Source organism: Pelmatolapia mariae, linkage group LG7 (genome assembly GCF_036321145.2).
Source record: "Pelmatolapia mariae isolate MD_Pm_ZW linkage group LG7, Pm_UMD_F_2, whole genome shotgun sequence".
Classification (NCBI taxonomy): Eukaryota; Metazoa; Chordata; class Actinopteri; order Cichliformes; family Cichlidae; genus Pelmatolapia; species Pelmatolapia mariae.
This window is the reverse complement of record NC_086233.1, coordinates 34,368,252-34,389,448: the sequence shown is the minus strand read 5'-3', so window position 1 is coordinate 34,389,448 and position 21,197 is coordinate 34,368,252. Positions and strand designations below refer to the sequence as shown.

The following is a 21,197-nucleotide window of genomic DNA, read 5'->3' as shown; positions in this document are numbered from 1 at the left end:
CACCAGTTACTGTAGCATTTCTAGCTTTCATTTCTGCAATCGCCTACATGTATTTCAGTAGTTCACCTGTCTGTGGATACCTGTCCTGTCCTGTCTTCTGTCTCCCTGTCTGTCTCTTAGGAGTTATACTGTCTACTCCTCCCCCGCTCGATGTGTCTTGAGGTACAGGTGATAAAATGGAAATAAATGACCTAACCCATAAAACTCACAAATCATACTGTGAACAGGAGCAATATGCATTACATTGATGATAACCAGGAATATTATTACATTAAATGGATGCTCTATGTTTGATTTTTTTATTTTGAGAAATAAAAAAAGCTCCCATTTCGCCCCATAATTATTATCCCAGATCATCTTCCCCTAAACTCTGCTATTACCCACCGCATGATTTTCCTGCCTGAACCATTTGCACATGACTCGGGTCACCCTGTGCAATGTCAGTGAGGCATGCCATATTAAGAAGTCCCGGTAAACGTTTTGATGTTGTCTGCTACAACAGCTGTTCTAAGTTTCACATGATGGTTGAAAAATACTTCTAAAATAAAAGTTTTAGTAGTAGCTGTAGTATCTTCCTAATAATTGACAAAACAAACTTATCTTGCATGTGAGAAGAGTTAAAAAAAATATCCCTACAGATTACACCGTTATAGTGCAAGACTCCCAAAGTCCTGTACAAATAAAAGAAATTCACCATGCAACACACAATGAGACAGGAATAAATTAGCATGTACGTATGTATTAATATACAAATACGTGCTTTTTATTTGGAATATAGACATCTGATAATACTAGAATTAATACGTTGTGTGGACAAGTACGTCAATCTATAAGGTTTCAATAATCTAAAATTCCAGACTTTCAATCAAATGACGTTGTGATAAATAGCAAGTATCAATATTTATTTATTTATATTTTTTTATTTGTAAGGGAGGATTCACTGGAACTACTAATGTACATGGAAACGTATGCACACCTCATGACAACTTTAAAATGACCAATGTTACTGTTTACTGACGTGAGTTCTTTAAAGATAGTTTTGGCAAGATAACACAAACCCAACAATTCCGCCAATGTACCTGCTAAATAATAGGCATATCAAAGTTTTGACCCTCTCATTTTATTTTAATTTCTGACATGTACCACCATGCAGCAATACTCAATATAACTTGTTCCACAAATTTAGAAAAGATTCTAAGAGTTGTCAGGGTCCTCTAGGGCATCAGGGGCCTGATAATCTATCCATATGTGGTAATTTCATTACTTAGAGTCTTGAGGAGTACCTAGGAGGGATAGATTACTGTACATGTTCTTGTTTAAAGGACTAAGCATGCTCGGTCTGTGCACAGCAATGATAGTGAGTTGGCTAGTTTGTAATGCAATAACAATAGTACATGCCCATATTATAATACAGGTTTCTAAACCTGTGATTTACGTGTTATGTGGTTGCTAGACACCATGATGACCTCACAATATGCAACATAGATCATTTAGGGGTCTAAGATGTAGCTGTGGTAGGGTTTGTAGCTCAGCTTCTGATCGTGTAGGAGGAGTTCGTGGACGGAGAGACTAGAATTTGTGTATTTTAGTAAGATAAATATCTGTAAGTAAATGCTCAATTTATGAAATTAGTGGAAAAAAAATCTCATCTTATTGGTTGTTACTTTCAAATCTGACCTCGGGTATAAACTGGGGTCCATTTATTATTATAAACCTTTGTTTTTTAGCAAACACTCACCTGAGTGAAAAAAGACTTTCTTTGAGCATATAAAATACTTTTATAAAATGTGCAAATCTCTTATATACCACAAAAAGCCTGCTTGTAGTCTAAAAGAGAACGACGCCTTAATAACAACATGTAAGATTTATACAGCCATACCAAGGAGAAGTGAGTTAGATTAGAGAAGAAAATTTTACTCTGTGACTAAAGAAACTTAAAAACCTGCATAACCCATTTTCTAGTCAGAGATTTATAATGTATTTCACAACATTTAAAAGCTTAACAGTGTAATATAAGTCATACTTAGTGGTAAGAGAATTAAATGTCAAAATATCCAAATTAAGAATAAGGATCTCCTATTTAGACACAAAAATAATGCTTCATGTTTATGAGGACATAGAATTATTTTCTGAATAAAATGCGAGTAAAAGTTTATTCATTTAACTCATTAGTCATTAAAGAAATTGTACCTGGTACAAACATATCAGGTAAATTTCATTTAACAAAACTCCTTTAAATATAACTGTTTACATTTTTTAACAAAATGACATGAAAAATGTACATGTCATCGAATGACTTAAAGCCAACACTTTGCCGATAAATAGATATTCTTTCGAGTGCACATTGCAAGAGAGTATGCTGTGTGAAGACATTGTGTACGAAGATTGTAAGAAAGAAAACTGTCAAATTGTCAAATTTTTCTATGTTGGTTTTGAGATACATATTCATGCATGGTAAGTAAACGTTTCACCATTGCACACATCTGTGCTGACGCATCCATAGGCTTGTTTCTAACTCACTTATCCAGCGTCATTTTAAAGATAAATGTTAGAATTCGCAGATGACAGTGTGACTATGGATGGAAGTGTGGATTGTAATGTTCACCTCATAAAGTAGAGCTAAACGTGTTATATGTCATTATTTATTGCTGTTCCATGATCTTTTCCTGTGGGTTTTATTCGATGTTTGCAGCAAAGAGCAGCAGCGTTCAGCGAAGGCTATGTCAGTGTGGGAGCAGAGGACTAACCAGCTTAGGAGACATAACATAAAAGCGAGCAGCGAGGCCCTGTACAACGAGCTCGACCCCGATGACCGCCTATTGATGTCCAGCGCCCTTCATCTGCACCCCGACATGAAGACTCACCTGGACAGGCCCCTTAGGGTGGAGTCCAAGAATGGAGACAAATCCAGCAGGGCCCCCGAGGGAGGGTGGGAGGAGGCAGGGGATCTCCGGCAGGATGACAGCTTTCACACACACTCCAGGAAGCATCACCGCCACCACGACAGTAGCGGGGAGAGCAGAGATGAAGGAGATGTCCGGGGAGGGAGGCACCACACCCATCACAGCAGGAGTAGAGATCGCAATGCTGATGGTCCACAGACAAAAGAGAGGAGAGGGGAGATGAGCCACAACCGCAATGGAGGGCAGGGGCACAGGCACCACCACCACCAGGCCGGCTCCCCTGAGGAGGAAAATAATGACCTGCGGGGAGGAGGAGGAGATAATAAGGGGCATCACCACCATCACTCACATCGTCCACCTAAAGAGGGGAATGGGATGTTGGCAAATGGTGCACAGTCAGAGCAAAGGGGTAGAGGGGGAGGTGGAGGAGATAGTAATGGAGAGAGGAAGGACCGATGCTCTCGTACGGGCAGAGCTCAGACAGCTCTGGGTGGAGATGACTCTAAGAGGAACAAGAACGGAAACAGAGGTTACAGGTAAAGCTGCAGATTTTGTTGTTCATATAAAATGTTTAATTTTCTAAAATAATGACCTAATATTTCAACTTAACCAACACACTATACTAATACACTTTATTTAAGTCGTAATGTGTCCAAATAACTTAATTAGGTGTATTTACCTCAGAATATGTCATAAATTATTGATTAACTAATACTATCTCATTCACTGGCTGTTAGTTAGTTGTGACAGTTGATGATTATTTGACATCTTAAGTGTAAACAGTAATAAGTAAGAATATATGAAATTTTATAATACATTTTTTTATAATACTTCTTCATCCCATTCACTCCTCTTCTTTCCATTGCTTTGCTTACAAACCTTAGTGCAAATTTTGCTTTGTTATTGCTAAATGTGTAAATTAATAACTGTTTTCCATGTCAAGTTAAAAAGATGACACAACTCTGTGTCAGCGTTGCAAAAAAGTGAGCTTTTGCAGGTTGAAGTTCTGATTGCGTCTGTAACAACAGACACAGACAACAAACACCAAAGTGCTTTTGCTTTTTTATTGTAATTTTCTGATGTAATGTGTTTTGAACAGAAGTTTTTATTATTGTTGGTTTCATCAGCACGTTTAATATATTACTGCTCCCAACTACAAACTGCAGCTCAGTAAGATTAGATTTTCGCTCTGCTTCCCATTTCTTCATTCCACATCCATGACAACACTGTTTCTCTTTTTGTAAAGCCAGTTTTAGACAACAACCTATCTGAGTGGACATTACCAGCACTCCATGTGCCATTAATGGCCTTTACTTGTGATTCTCATTTGATGCCTGACCTCAAATCAAGTCAAATAATTAACTCCGCCAAAATTGGTTTCTAAATAAGTTCAGCAAAAATATGAAGACAGAGTTCTGCTGTCAGGTGTAGCTTCAGTCATAACTTGTCATAACTTAAAAAAAACATTAATCCACTTTGAATTTCGTCTAAGGAGCGTGGAAAGAAAGCAACCTTTTCCCTGTGTATGGGACAACTCCCACTAGGGATTAAATACCTGGGACTCTCCACCATTTGGTTCTAGAAGACCAAAGAAGCTTCTCGGATGAGAGGTGAAACCTCTTTAAGAAAATTAAAGGAGTCCAGCTGCTTTCTCTCCTGGATGACTGAGAGCCCACACAGACACACTTTGACTGTCTTGTTGTAGATCCAACTTTGAGGCCCATTTGCAGCCATCATCACTCCATGGGCGAATTGATCTTGTTAGCACATCTGCAACCTGGGTCAAATGGTTTTAGTTTGGGTTATGCACCCTATCATCGTATTTTTGTTCTAGGAAATTAGTAAAGTTAATTCCATTGAAGAAATGACAAAAACTTGAAGATTTATTCAAGAAGACCTATTACCTTTTTCACACAAAAAAACCCATAGTGTGGCTTTTATGGTCTGTATTTACTAAAACTGCCAGTTGAGGACCTGTGAGTCACCTGTACTTGTCCTTTTATTCATGCTGTTCAATAAAATGTTATTTTTTTCTCCATGTATTCACCTTTCTTGGCTGTGTTTGGACTGTAATCAACTGCACAAAGACTGATACTTCAGATTAGTGGCTATAAAAACAGTCTGTGCTTGAGACTCTTGCAGTCATATGAATAATAAGTTTTTACAGAACTGTATGCAGTCCTGGCAGAAAAAACAAAACAAAACAAGAGGTATATCTTAAACTCAGATTGTTTTGATTGTTTGGGGTTCCCAGGAGAAAGCTTCTTCTCTCTAAAAAGAACATGGCAACAAGGATTAAATTTGAAAAGCTGCATCTCAATAAACCACAAGAAAGCTGGAACAATGTCAGATGACACCAAAGTGGAGGTCTTTGTCCACAATGCACAACACCTCATTTGGAGGAAAACAAACACAGCATATCAGCACAAACAGCTCAAAACAGCTATAAAGCACAATGGTGGAGGGGTGATGATTTCGGCTTGTTTTACAGCCACAGGACATGTACAGTATTTTGAACTGAACAAGAAGTCAGACATACAACAGAGCGGCTGAAAAATAAAAGAATCAAGTTGTTGCAATAGTCCAGTCAGACCTCAACCTGATTACAATGCTGTGGTGGGGCCTTATGAGAGCTGCTCATGAACACCTGAACTTATTTTATACACTGATACTACATGAAATTTGTGTTTTTAGAGCTACCTTGTGCTTCTTTGCACAAAAGGGAAAGGAAACAAAGTTTGGGGGGTTTTTTGTTTTGTTTTTTTACACTAAACCCATCTTTTTTTCTCCAGGGAGATGGAGCCAGATGCTGAGGAGGAGAGCTTTACCTGCAGTCCTCAGCAGCCTACAGAGGATGCTGACAACCAGAAGAACTCCACTAGGGCCAGCCAGGCTGGCCTCAACAGCAATGCTATCCACATTCCTGTCACCATCACTGCCCCGCCTGGAGAAACCACCATCATACCCAGTGAGCATAGTGTGTTACTGAGACGGGAGGTGGGGAAGGATAGGGAGGTTAAACATATTTGTGTTATATTAGTTACTTATCACTGTGTTACAAAGTTCAATCAAAAGTCACCACATCTCGTGATTAGCAAAGAATCAAATGAGTGAGTAGACTTTTATCACACATATAAAAGCAGCCAAATATCCTAAAATACAAAATGAGCTGTCAAAAAGCACAGTTTTATTTCAGCTGACGATGAAGCCCACACGCTGTGAAAAAATCATGCCATAACACTTGTGTTTGGATGACTTTTTTTTTTTTTTACCTTTTTAATCTGAAGGAGGAAAAAAGAAAGTGTAACTTTTTTATTCAGAAATACTGCATCTCTTCAAGGTGTCTGTGAAAGTATGTGTACTTGTTTGTGAGCTATGTTAATATTCTTCCATGTGAAAAACCGTTTTTCATAACATAGCTGTCACACTTAATCTTGACCCTGCAACCACAATCTTATGAGAAATGTCTAATTAGTGAAATGATGTGTTGTATATTTCTGTGAAGCGCAGCTATAAAATGCCTAAAGAAACTAAAAGCCTGCATTTAACATCCATAGAAAATACCTCACTTGTTACGGTCTGTGCTTCTTTGAGCTAAATGAGCGTATTTGTTTTTGCACATCAGTGAACAACATCGACTGTGACAACCTCCAGCTCAGTGAGGAGAAGAAAGATCTAGAAGAGGACGAGGCAGCTAATGGGCCTCGGCAGATCCTTCCCTACAGCTCAATGTTCATCTTTGGCCAAACAAACCCGTAAGTTACCACTGCGAGGTGACTCAGCGGACTGGCGTGGGATTAGCATAAACAGCATATTGAGAATTAAAAGCTTTAAATGATTTCATTCAGATTCCTCTTTAAAGCACTGAAACAGTCAGTGGTTTGCTTATGTCTGACTCTTTAGTGGTTAATAACGAATCACCGTTATTCTCACTTGTCATGCTTAAATAAATCCTTTCTCTTTAGGGTATTTCATGCCTCACCTACACACAAAAGCAACAGTCACTCCCAGAAGTGGAGCTCTGGGTGTAGCTTCAATTTGGAGTCATTTTCTCTGTGACGACCTGTTTTGGGGAGGAAAGCAGCAACTGCAAATATACAGTACTGTGCAAAAGTTCTTGAACCATCCCTCATTTGTTTTAATTTTGCTTCCAAGGAGCCAGAGTTTCTTGTAATTTCTTTTAAAGTGGTCACGAGCAATATTTTCCAAGCTTTCCAAAGGTCTTTCAAGGCTCTTCTTTGGACATTTGCTGCTTTTTGGATCCTTTTCTCTTTACCCAATTAGAACATTATTTCTTGTGCATCCTGGGATAAATTCTAGCTGAGTATAAGGAAGGTGCCACCTCAAATTCGAGGCCATTGGATGCTCAAGTGGTCTCAAGATCTTATAGACAAGTGAGCTAAAGCATGGCTAGTTAAACATTTCAACCTTAAGCTTTTAAGATTTAACACAAGAATTGAATCATAGTCAGAAGCAGTGACCATAGCATAAAATGCAGATGCTATAGTAATGCTAATGCTATAAATTAAAAAATATATATAAATAGTAATGCTACAAATAGGCAGATGCTCTATAGCTCTGTGAACTCAGCTGATGATGAATACGGCATAGTTCAGCGGCAGATTCATGCCCACCTTCATGTATTGTTTTGGATATGCGTTTGTCCACGGCCTGTTACGGAAGGATGTCACCTGAAAGCACCTTGTGAGCTGTCACTGCTGAGCGTGTAGTACATTTGCTCGTGTTTGTGCGTGTGTGTGTTTATATGTTTGTGGTCTTGCAGGGTGCGACGGCTGTGTCACTATGTGGTCAACCTACGCTACTTTGAAATGTGCATCCTGACGGTCATTACCATGAGCAGCATTGCCCTGGCAGCTGAGGACCCCGTGCAAGCCAATGCGACGCGCAACGATGTGAGTCAGGCCTACATCAAGACTTCATAAATAAACATCTGGAAGTACACAACAAACACACTTGTTGTCAGACAGATAAACACACATGGACAAGTATATGCATGAAAACATGCAGGCTAGCACAGGCCGGATGAGGATTCACACATAAACACGTCTCATTTGGGCTCACTGACTGATTCATTTGGACCGATTGAGAAGTTCTTCCTAACAGGATCTGACAGTTTATCCATGTTGAGGAATGAGTGGTAGGAGGCACAAAAACAAACTTTTAATCATTTCTTGGTGAAATAACTGATTCGCAAGTGGTTCAGAGCCAAAAATCCAGTAACTATCCTGTTTTTGTATTCTTTACATCCCTGTGTGATATGTTAGCCCATGCTGGGAATAAGGATGATTTTTTTGTTTTGTTTTGACAGACGAGCACAGCTAGTTAGTATTGTAGTCAGGGGTGCAGAGGGAAACTGTGTGTGTGTGTGTGTGTGGGTGTGGGTGTGTGTGCGTCTGTGCGTTTGTGTGTGTGAGTGTTATTTATTTTTTGGTGAGTATGTGTGCCTGTTGTGAGGTGTTAAGGTAATGTGTATCTATTCAGTACAGCGCAAAGCTGACAGAGTTTGAGATCTTTGGCAGGACATAGGAACGCGTTGTGCATATCTGGTCCATTCTTACACACACATACACACACACACCCTTTCAAAGACTGAAAGCATCTGTCACTGGGTCTGTTAGTGAGTCATTTTAAAGGATATTTCCTTATTGCTTAACTTTTTGCAGGTTCTCAAGTACCTGGATTATGTCTTCACTGGAGTCTTCACTTTTGAGATGGTGATTAAGGTGAGAAGGATGGAAAAATCAAGGTACATTTTCATTTGAGCCGCATGAGCTATGAAAACCTGCTGTGCAAGATTTTGGTCATTTTCAAGTCATACGTCTACAACGTCTGTGGTGAGCTAAATGTAAAGATTGCCTTGATCAACACTCAACAAAGCTAAAAACACAATCACAAAGTAATAAAACTACATTGACACTTTCTCCAAAAATATTGCATTGGTATAATACTTGATAGATGCCTTGATTGCTAAAATACAGAAAACTATTTGATGCATGCATCATCAAAAAAAAGCATATTCAGAAGCAAGCATGTCACTCTCATAATCAGCTGCTTACATCCTATTGCCTTTAACTGTTCTTTTACAATGTGTAGCATGTCTTTCTCTACTTTGATAGTGGTATTTTTTAAGCTGCTGCACGAACCAAAATAATCCAAGTCAGAGTCCTGGAGATCAGTGTTTGAACCTAAAACAGAAGCCAGACACCCCGCTACAAGGAAGAATATTTGGGTTTAGCATCACTTGATAATGTAAACTGGCTCACAGATTTCTCCATAATAATTAGTCCAATTAGGAAGCAGCAGGAATAGTTTCATGACAGACATTAATTTCTATCGGCTTGAAGATACTGTCCTTTTCTGTATACAGTGGCTTGCAAAAGTATTCGGTCCCCTTGAACTTTCCCACATTTTGTCACATTACAGCCACAAACATGAATCAATTTTATTGGAATTCCACATGAAAGACCGATACAAAGTGGTGTACACGTGAGAAGTGGAATGAAAATCATACATGATTCCAAACATTTTTTACAAATAAATACTGAAAAGTGGGGTGTGCGTAATTATTCAGCCCCCTTTGGTCTGAGTGCAGTCAGTTGCCCATAGACATTGCCTGATGAGTGCTAATGACTAAATAGAGTGCACCTGTGTGTAATCTAATGTCAGTACAAATACAGCTGCTCTGTGACGGCCTCAGAGGTTGTCTAAGAGAATATTTGGAGCAACAACACCATGAAGTCCAAAGAACACACCAGACAGGTCAGGGATAAAGTTATTGAGAAATTTAAAGCAGGCTTAGGCTACAAAAAGATTTCCCAAGCCTTGAACATCCCACGGAGCACTGTTCAAGCCATCATTCAGAAATGGAAGGAGTATGGCACAACTGTAAACCTACCAAGACAAGGCCGTCCACCTAAACTCACAGGCCGAACAAGGAGAGCGCTGATCAGAAATGCAGCCAAGAGGCCCATGGTGACTCTGGACGAGCTGCAGAGATCTACAGCTCAGGTGGGGGAATCTGTCCATAGGACAACTATTAGTCGTGCACTGCACAAAGTTGGCCTTTATGGAAGAGTGGCAAGAAAAAAGCCATTGTTAACAGAAAACCATAAGAAGTCCCGTTTGCAGTTTGCCACAAGCCATGTGGGGGACACAGCAAACATGTGGAGGACACAGCAAACATGTGGAAGAAGGTGCTCTGGTCAGATGAGACCAAAATGGAACTTTTTGGCCAAAATGCAAAACGCTATGTGTGGCGGAAAACTAACACTGCACATCACTCTGAACACATCATCCCCTCTGTCAAATATGGTGGTGGCAGCATCATGCTCTGGGGGTGCTTCTCTTCAGCAGGGACAGGGAAGCTGGTCAGAGTTGATGGGAAGATGGATGGAGCCAAATACAGGGCAATCTTGGAAGAAAACCTCTTGGAGTCTGCAAAAGACTTGAGACTGGGGCGGAGGTTCACCTTCCAGCAGGACAACAACCCTAAACATAAAGCCAGGGCAACAATGGAATGGTTTAAAACAAAACATATCCATGTGTTAGAATGGCCCAGTCAAAGTCCAGATCTAAATCCAATCGAGAATCTGTGGCAAGATCTGAAAACTGCTGTTCACAAACGCTGTCCATCTAATCTGACTGAGCTGGAGCTGTTTTGCAAAGAAGAATGGGCAAAGATTTCAGTCTGTAGATGTGCAAAGCTGGTAGAGACATACCCTGAAAGACTGGCAGCTGTAATTGCAGCAAAAAGTGGTTCTACAAAGTATTGACTCAGGGGGCTGAATAATTACGCACACCCCACTTTTCAGTTATTTATTTGTAAAAAATGTTTGGAATCATGTATGATTTTCGTTTCACTTCTCACGTGTACACCACTTTGTATCGGTCTTTCATGTGGAATTCCAATAAAATTGATTCATGTTTGTGGCTGTAATATGACAAAATGTGGAAAAGTTCAAGGGGGCCGAATACTTTTGCAAACCATTGTATATGCACTGTTTACTTATATAGCGTAAGATACATATAAATCTGTTTCAGTTTTTTTTTTTTTAATCTAATAAGGATTTGTTTCATAATGAGCTTTCGTCATTTTTAACCAAATTTAGCTTGTTAGATTTATTTTTACTTTATGCTTTTGACCTGCTTATAACCACATCTGAGCTTTAATGAAAAGGCCAGCAAACTGTGGATAGCATGTCACTGACATCACTAATTGGCTTTGTGGTTTTACGTGGAGATAACACTCCATCCTAATGTGTCTAATTTAATTCTGTAATTCCATCACTCTCTGCGACTCCAGATGATTGACCTGGGACTACTTCTCCACCCTGGCTCTTATTTCCGTGACCTGTGGAATATTCTGGACTTCATCGTGGTCAGCGGAGCTCTGGTGGCCTTTGCCTGCTCGTGAGTCAGCTTTCCCTTGAATTTTTTTCTGTTCATTATTTTATCATCCCAGCAGTGCTTGAATATAATGTACACCAACCACATAACAAGATGTGGAAACCATCATCATTAAAACGCCAAATGGTTTGTTTTGTTGCCTCCTCTCAACTATGCAGTGGACGAGCATTATGAATTTTAATGTGCTCGTCTTATTGTTTTCCCATGAATTCCAAGAATTTTCTGTTGCCCAGCGGTTATTTTGCTGCCATGACTATGTCAAACTCTGCTTTCATTGTTACATAAAGTCTTCACAGCCCCTCCCTGCTAGTTGGCTAATAGGTCATGCACAATTTGGCTGATAGGTTTAAGGCTCAGGTGGAGACAGAAGGACAGGATTTTCCCATGACTGTCAGGCTCTAGCTGCCATCTAGTTGGTACTTTGGATTTAATACCTTATACAGAATCTGCTTTTTGAATATTATTTTTCTTTTTAGTAGAGTAGAAGTTCAAACATAGTATGGATCATAGACTGTATATAAAACACTGCATCAACTTATTTTCATTGTGCATGAGTTAGGTATGAATGAGTTTAGGGAAGGTAACAATGTTTACACACATCTTTTCTATACATTCTGTAAAATGTTTATAATGTCATTCGCTAGTTTTAAGTCTTATTTAATATTGTCAGGTATTTATTTTAAATATGTGGTCACATTTATAGTTGGATTGATGATAAAGAAGGCCATTACCACCTTGTCATAGACAATTCACTAGAATGCTCATGTTTAGGCTTCAAAACAATGGCGTAAACCATTAGGTGATAACATGGTGGCCATGTTTTGTCCATTTTTTATATACAGTCAATGGTATGGGCATAAGAACCACACTGTTTACAGTGTTGTGAGAAAGTATTTGCCCCCTTTATGATTTCCTAATTTTTTGCACATCTGTGCATGTTTCAGATAATCAAATAAATTTTAATTGCAAATAACCCCACGTAATTACGTAATTATTTTTTTCATTGCATTTTTTTTAATTGTATAACGTGCCCTTAGATACTGTGGTGTAAGTCAAAATTAAATCCCCACTTGCACTGTAATCTGAGTGGAATTGACTCCTCATTGGTGAGCATTCTTACTGGTATCAGTAGACTTATTCTTGTTACCTGTATTTCAGTATATCTCAGTATACAACTGGTTTGGAAATCATGTAAATAAATGTTTTCCAAAGCCAGAAGGAGTTCTGGGTCTCTTGAGAAAGCTGGTGATCACACATTTTGTTTTGAACAATGTTTTCAGGGTTTTTTGCCACTATTTCGCACACTGACTGAAACTCTCCACAGTTGCCTGTCACCTGTGTGTTTTTCTTTATAACGCTTTCTGTCTCTGATTTCTCTTTTTCCTTTTTTTTGTCTTTTGCCAGCACCAGGTTGATGCTTGTCTCTGTCTTTTATCTGTTGCTGACTCTTTCTCTGTATTCTCTCTGTCACTTTTTCTCTTTCTTCTTTGTTTTCTGGCTTGGATTGCTTTCAGGAGCCTTATGGGGTAATGCCTGCTCTTTCTGTCAGTCTGTCTGTTTATTCATGTGCATATCTGCCCGTTTGAATCAGTTTTTCTCCACCTTAGCTCGTGGTATTTTTAGCAAGGTGTTGTTTTTTGTCTTCTCACAGCTAAACGTTTTGCACAAATGTCATATTTTGTTACTTTCTATTTTTATCATCGCCACCACAGTCACGATTAAAGACATTGCATTTCCTCTGTTTGTGTTATGTAACTATGTTTGTGTTACATCTGTATTCGGGTTACATAAGAGCAATTACCCGTTTTCCATTTATTGGACATATTTTATGTGTGTTAGAAGCTACAATGTACACAGTGCACAGTGGGGCAGTGCTGAGATTGAACAAAACACTGCTTCAAAAACATATCAGACGTTTGAGCTTTCATAGGGTGATTCAGGTCATTATGAACACAAAGAAACTGAATGGTGCTGCTTATAATAACGACGCAAATAAATAAAAGAGCTAAATAAAAACTATTAAACAGAGTGAATGATAGATGAAGGATTTTCTTACTAATAATGCACAGTTAATGATATTCAGGAGTTATCAAATTGAACCCCTTCATCCCTCTATTCAGCTTTCACTTCCTGTCTGGCATTTTGTTTCTCCTGTCAGCTCTGTAATCAACTCTCATTCACACCAATCAACCATGTAAGAGGCTCCATTCACAGCACCAGGTCTAATGGATAGATGTGATGCCTGACAGCCTACATTTTATTTTTATTTAGATCTTATTTTCATACTTAATCTAAACACAGGAAAAAGGAAGGCAAGTTGTAAACCTGTTACCCAAACTGTCTGTTTGACCTGCTTTGTGTTTTTGCAGGTGCTTACTTTAGGATTAATGTCTAGATATAAAAGGATTTTATATATTAATATTGTGTTTCAACTGAAAGGTCAAAATTTATTTAAAAACTGTGATAACTCATTGACCAATCCAATTCAAAGTTGTTAATCCACACCAATTTTTCTGTTTTCATGGAAATTTATAGTTTGAAAATGATTTTTAATCTCATTTAAAAAGCTGTGTTTTGTCATAAAGAAGCAGCCATCAGTGAAGAAGAGGCCTGACTCGAGGTCTTTATGTGTCCATAGTATAAAACCTGACCTGTAGCAACTTTAGGAAAATTAGGCACCAAACATTATATCTAATGGCCAGCAGGTGGCGACTCCTTTGGTTCCAAAATTAAGTGCAGCTATATTGAAGGTTATGAGAAAATGAATGTATTCCTCGCGTGATCTGTGACCTTAATGAACATTTTCTTGATGAGATTAAGCTCTCAATTGCTTGTTTTTGTCTTATTTAATACTGTATGATGATAATTTTGAAAATTATGGCACTCACTATTAGTAAAAAGGACAATAAAGCTTTAGTAATTGAATAATTACTAGTTTTTGAGCGAGAGGTGCTCAGCTCTCAGACAGGTCCACAGCTTGATTATCACTTTCAAGCGAGATGGCTACAGCAAAACTGCTCTGCTTGAGGCTTCAAAACAGTAGTCCACAAACTAATGGGTAATGGTACTGTTGCTACATGCGTCTTTTATATACAATTTGTGGAGAGCAAGCTAACATGTAGCCACTAATCAGCCACAGCTTAAAAATGATAAAACTGTCAAACAAATGTATTCACAGAAAATGTAAAACTCAAAGACACATATTTGCAAAATGTTTTTATTTGCTTCAGAAATGGTTAAATGCAAATATCAGTATAACACTCTGTAACATTATTACCTTTATTATTATGTTGCATTTTATACTAATTTTCTAAAATATTTTCCGCAGCAGTAGTAATGCACCACATGATCAGAGTATAGCTGCAGATCCGCATTGGTGTCTTGGCTCCATACCCATGATCTTCAGCATACTAAAACACTGCAATGTAACAGAATTACTGTAGGACCACATTTCTTTACTCCAGAGTGTATGCAGTCAGTCATGACATTATAATCATCTTCATGTCATCAATTTGATTTTCCCTCATATTCAGTATCCACAAACTCTATTTCTTCCAAATATTTTATCCAGCTTATCTTGCTTTAAAAGGGTGTTTACTTTAAATTTACTTAAAAGTCACTTTTTTGTCTCTTATCTTTGTTTTCTTTTGATGTGTTTTGAAGTTTGAACCACCAAAATTGTCACTATATCTTCACGCCTGGGTGATATCTGTGTAAAGTGTTTATTTTGCTCTGTCTTGCTTTACATGCTGCTGTCTGTCTTTGTGTATTGTCTGCGTGCATATGCTTATCATTTCTTTTCCCCATCAGATCGCAACAAAGCGTGGCCAGGTGGGAATTGTCAGTATCTACTTTTTTTCTTTTTAACCCCTCGTACCCTTTTGCCCTCCTCCTGTGAAACACAGAACATTCCTCTTATCAGCCTCCGAGGTTTACGTTGTCACACTTCATCCCAAAGTGCTTGGGATGTGACTCCCTTCCCTCCTCGCTTTCCCTCCCTTTTATAAACCTTTTCTCCTGTCCCAGTATTGGGACATCAAGACAAAAAGGAAATATTGGGAGCTCTCCGTCATAGCTTTCAGAAGTTAATCAACACACAGACGGGGATTTGGGCTGCAGGAATCTGAAACTCAGGTTATCAGTTGTATCAAAGCTTAAGTCCTTACCTATCCTATCAGTTTTCTCTTTTAATCATGACTAAAGTCAATTTAATCGGTTAAATATCCAAGAGATTACCAACCTCCACCTTCATCTCTTCTTCTTTATGCCTATGGAATTAGAGGGCAGCCAATAAAGGATTATAGCTTCTCTCATGAATTCACCTTAAATAATTTTTTTAATTTGTTCCTCACAGCCTGTCGTGTTTGTAAGGAAAATCACAATAGACATCTGTTTTTCTCTGTTAAAAGAGAGTTTCTGCTTTGTTAATATTTGTTTTTGAAAAAGACAGAATTTTAGAGTGTATGCCATATTTTTAACCTTTTAAAAATGTTTCTGAATAAATGGAAGTAGCGGATCGGGCTACACTGGGTGAAGAGTGTGTTAACAGTGTCCTCTTGCAATGTTGTAGATTTGAAAATACTCCCATTAGTAGAAAGCAAAGAGGAAAATGGAGAAAATATGCAAACCAGCTGCTGCTATGCACTAGAGGCTCTAAATGAACACTAGAACGGCTGACCTACGATACGGATTGTGTTGGAGATATTTTTTAAAATGTGATTTTGACCTGCATTTTCAGCTTTTGCTAATAGTCAAAGAAAACCTTCATTATTACCATTAAAAATGGGAAATGATAAGCCAAACATACATTATACAAAATTCCTCAAGAACTTTGAATCCTCTGTAAATTTTGAAACAGATAGAAGGAGCTTTGCGCATCTGATTTTGCTGATGCAGCTTTAGACGTCAGATGTTATGTGTCTGAACAGGAAATCTTCTCTTTCATGAGCGAGCAGCAGCTACAGAAGTTAAGCTACTCCAGATGACCTCATATGTGTGGCTGTTGAATACGTTGCAATCACCGCTGATGTGTGCTGCACCGACATGAAAACACAAACTCCCCGCCCGTGCCCAACTCATGCTCACATTTCATCTTCCTCCCCCCCGTGGCGCTTCTGAAAGCTATTGGGAGACTGTTCTTGCCATCTCAATGTGTTGAGGTCCTTAAAAAGCAGGACTGGCATTGACTTTGCAAATTGCATGCCAGAGTATCCAAGTTATCCAAGCATGAGAGCCGCATGCCGTTTTGTTAGATTTTTTTATTGAGAATTTGAAAGACCCCCGGAGCCAGAATATTTTGGAACCATGCTTCTTTCCGGTTTGAGTTCTGTCCTTCCCTCGCCAGTCACCACATATTAAAAAAATAGCTATGTTCATTATTCTGGTGGGTTTCTCTGAGTCCCCTAGTCCCTAATAACAATCCTTTCTTTTTAATGAGACCCTGTAAAGCGCTGACATACTGACCTGGGTCTGTGCGAGTGTGTCTGTGCTTGTCCGGCTACCTTAATGAGGACCATTTTCACTTTGGGAGCATCAGAGCAAGAACAATCTGTAGAGGAACTTTTTGTCCTGTCCTCACTTCTCCAAAGGTCTTTTAAGGTTGGGTTTTAGGGTTGCTGAGAGGTTTAGACACAGTTAGGGTGGTTAAAATAGGTAAGCACACTATGAGCCAGGAAAAGGTATTGAAGAAGGCATTACTGTATGTTAAAACTTTGTAGCTTTGTTTCTACATTTTCTTTTTGTTTACCTGTATCTTATTTTTATTCTTGCTGCAAGACTAATTCTAATGTGCCAAGAGGCTAGCCTCCAGGTAATGACCCAAAAAGAAGACACAAGAGGGAAGGATTGTGCTTTAAATTTAATGTGTATCCCCATTTTATTAATATAGTTGGAACATGCTCGTTTTTGGAAATATGCCTTTTACTATTGCAGGTCGAGGACATCTTAGGCTAGTATGCTAATGTTAAAAGCTTGTGATATGCTTTTGGGTATCTCGAACTAATAAAACTTTCCAGACAGGAGTAAACCAAAAGTTTGAGTTCTTTACAGAACTCTTCATATAAAATGCACTCATCTGCCACTTTGTTAGGTACACCTGTTCAACTTCTAAATAAGTAACTATTCAGCCAATCACATGGCAACGACTCAGTGTATTGAGGGATGTAGACATGATTGATACAACCTGCTAAACTTCAAACCAAGCATCAGAATGGGGGGAAGATGTGATTTAAGTGACTGATCAACAGATATAATGAATGCTAATCTACTGGGATTTTACCATGCAGGCAGGGTTTACAGAGAATATTCTGGAAAAGATTAAATATCCAGTGAACAGTAGTTTTCTGAGCAAAAATGCCTTATTGGTGTCAAAGGTCAGGGGAGAATGGCCACACTGCTACCAGGTTATAGAAAAGAAAGAGTAACACAAATATCCAGTTGTTACAACCAAGCAATGCAGAACAAGTTGATCCTTAAAGTACATGGGCTCCATGAGCAGAAGAACGCACCGCGGTAAATATAGTCTCAGGAAACTGAGACTATATATCCAAATGTTAGGCTGCTGGTGGTGTAACGGTGTAGGGGGATATTTTCTTGGTACATTTTTTTTTTACACTTTACCAATTAAACACCACAGCCTACCCGAGTAATTTTGCTGACATTGTCCATGCCTTCTTGAGTACAGTGGTCAACAGGATAACACTCCATGTCACAAAACTCACATCATCTCAAACTGGTTTCTTGAACATTACACTGTACTGTACTCAAGTGGTCCTCTACAGCCACCAGATTACAATCCAGTAGAGCTTCTTTGGGATGTGGTAGAACAGGAGATATGCATGATGGATATACAGTTGACACCCACAATGCGTGTCACTAATTAATTAAAAATCCTTCACACTCAAACTATCCTTGGCCAGTGTCACTCTGTGAATGATGGCTCGACTGTATGTCATTATCATGACGGCTAGTTTTTAAACCCCCACGCTTTCTCCCCATAATTAGTGAGCAAAACGTGCAACGTCTGCAGTGACAGCAGTGGTTCCTGCAAAGAAACTGCCTCCTGTACCTGCGGCAGATTCTTTGTGCATTTACTGTAAAAATTTATGATTTTGTGTGTTATTAAACAGAAACAATGCTAGTTTGTATTGTGGAAGAAGCATCGAAGGAAGCAATACCTGAAACAATTCACTACCAGACATAGTCCTTCAATGAAAACTTGAAGTATGAAATGAAAAGGGTGTAATTTCACTGTTGTGTGAATAGCTTTTGTTGTGGATTTTGAAGATGGAAAAAACAGACCAAAGGAAAGACTAAAGGAAAAGAAAACAAGAACAAAGGGAAAGAAAATGAAAAGAGGCTTAAAAGGGGGTTTGGAAGAAAATACATTATAACAGGAAACAGAAAAATAAACAGAAAATACACTGAAGCATGTAAGAAACAAACAAAAAAGAAGGTCAGAATCTTCAAAGAAAGAAAATATTGAATGTCAGGAAGGTGTGGAGGGAAGGGATGACTGAATGATGGAATGAAGAAGCGGAGGGAGGGCAATAAGGAAGGAAAAAGGAAAAGGATTAAGAAAGGAAGGCAGGAAAGAAAGGAAGTGGTTTTAGAAACAAGAACAGGACGATGGGAAAAGATAATAGAAGGAAATAAGGTTAGAAGGAAGGAAAAAATAAAGATGGAAAGATAGAATAAGGAAAAGAAAGAATTAAGAATGCTGGGGATGGGCTACAACAAGGGGGAGAGAAGAAGGGGAGGAAGGAAGGAAAAGAAAAAGCGATGAAAGGAAGGATACGAGGTTTGGAAGAAAGAAAGGGCAGCAGGTTTCAGGGAAACAAGGAAGGAGGGGTGTTAGGACAAGGAAGGTAGAAAAGAAGATTTGAAGAAAAGAGGCATAGTAAGGAGTTATACTGGGAGGAAAGAAGGGCATTAAGAGAAGCGAGAGGAGGGAAAGACAACAAGGAAGAAGAATAAGCGAGAAAGGGAAGAAAGGTAGGAAGGAAAAGAAGCATCAATGAAAAGACAAAAAGGATGAAATAAAAGGAAGAAAGGAAGTAGATATAGAAACAAGGAGAGGAAGGAATGACGGAAGGACAGGAGGATAAGAAGGAAAGAAGGAAGGGGGAAGGTAGAAAGGAAACATGTCTCCCCAATGTGATGTTTATGTAAAGTTTGGTCAGAAGGTTCCTTTGTAAGTGCGCATGCGCCATTAGCGTGCTGCCTGCTGTAACCCATAATTTCCTTCGGGATTAATAAAATATTCTGATTCTGATTCTGAAATAAGGAAGAAAGGCAGAGAAATAGATAGGAAGGAAAGGAGCTAAGGAAAAAGGAAGGAAAACTAGGAAGGGAGATGTGGGAACAGAAAAGAGAACATAATGAGATTCACACATCTTAAAAGATGCGTGAAGTTGTAGGAATGAAAGAAAAAAAAAACAATAAAAAGAAAACAAAGCAGCCAAAGGGAAGATCAGAAAAAAGGAAAAGAAAGGGAGTAATTACAAAAGTATCTGGGTAGGAGGAGAAGACTGGTGAAGCATGTTTCTGTAGAATAACATACCTCACTCACATGCATGTGTTCTACTAACAGAATATATGCATCCTACAATATAAACCTGGTGAAGTGCAGTAAGTTCTTGTTAATGCAGCCTGAGTTGAAAGGGTTTAGAGTGTCACTGCACTACATCACCCAGACTAACTGTACTCTCAATCTGCACAGAGGGACAAAAGGCAAGGACATCAACACTATCAAGTCCCTGAGGGTCCTCCGGGTCCTGCGGCCACTCAAGACCATTAAACGGCTGCCCAAACTGAAGGTACGGTAATCGAATCTGTCACAGATCGTTCTGTAAGTCTGTAAGAAAACCCAAAAACCCACAGAGCAGCTGGTGCAGCAGTCACTGGCAGTTGACACAGTATTACAAGGAACGGATATGTCAGATTTACCAATGTCGTTTTTAAATCATGTACAAAATTACAGTTTTAAAATGTATGACTTGATATTTCTTCAGAGCATCTTTAACAGAGCTAAAGTCACATACATTAGAAACAACACTGTCTATTTTTCCTGTGTTTCCCAGAAAAGCTCAGCAGCTGTCCTGGCCACTGTATACATATATTACTGGTTTTAATTTGAGTGTCAAAAGTATGTCGCTAAATCAGATTCGAAACTTTTATTCATTTGAAAAGTGAACATTTTTGATTTTTTTTTCTAATCTGTTGTTGTTGGGCTTTTTTTGGGGTTTTTTTTGCTGTTTCAATTTTTTTCGATTTTTTTGTTTCAACCTTGTTTCAAATGATTTTCTCAGTTTCAGACTCTTGGCCCTTTGTTTTTTGTTGTGGGCGTGTATCAAGGGGGAGAGGCGGGGCATAGACTAATGAAGAACAGCTGCTGTGTTTGTTAGGCTTTAAAAAATGAGCATTTTGGTTGAAAATGGCCACCGCTCTTTCATGTGATTGATTAATAAAGATGTTTTAAGTTGGAGGATTCCATTTTCAATATGATATACAGAAAATAATTCTTAGATTTCTACCAGCCAATCAGATAACAGTATTTTAGGGCATGCTGTGAATTCACCCTTCAACATAGTCCATGATAGGATAATCAGAAACTGTTATTCTTAACATTTGGCAGGTGCCACCGGCATCCTGTGAAAGAGCGATGCCCATCTTAAACCAAAATGCAAATTTTTAACTTGTTACGAGCGTAACACAGCAGCTGTCAATCATTACTGTATGCCCCCCCCCCCCCCCTCAACCTTGATACACGCCCACAACAAAAAAACACAGGGCCAAAAGTCTGAAACTGAAGAAATTACATTTGAAGCCAAAAACAAAAATGTAAATGGCAATTTGTGTGAAAACAAA

The 21,197-nt window shown here is 38.8% G+C and overlaps 1 protein-coding gene across 1 annotated transcript in view; it reads left to right on the top strand.

The window, feature by feature from the left end:
• cacna1bb (calcium channel, voltage-dependent, N type, alpha 1B subunit, b) overlaps window positions 1-21,197 on the top strand; it is a 226,641-nt gene that overhangs the window by 160,473 nt on the left and 44,971 nt on the right. The window contains exons 20-27 of the mRNA XM_063478885.1: window positions 2,693-3,439; window positions 5,696-5,871; window positions 6,529-6,658; window positions 7,687-7,816; window positions 8,588-8,647; window positions 11,227-11,333; window positions 15,141-15,161; window positions 20,050-20,146. Coding sequence (XP_063334955.1) covers window positions 2,693-3,439; window positions 5,696-5,871; window positions 6,529-6,658; window positions 7,687-7,816; window positions 8,588-8,647; window positions 11,227-11,333; window positions 15,141-15,161; window positions 20,050-20,146 — 1,468 coding nt within the window. The remainder of the gene's footprint in view (window positions 1-2,692; window positions 3,440-5,695; window positions 5,872-6,528; window positions 6,659-7,686; window positions 7,817-8,587; window positions 8,648-11,226; window positions 11,334-15,140; window positions 15,162-20,049; window positions 20,147-21,197) is intronic.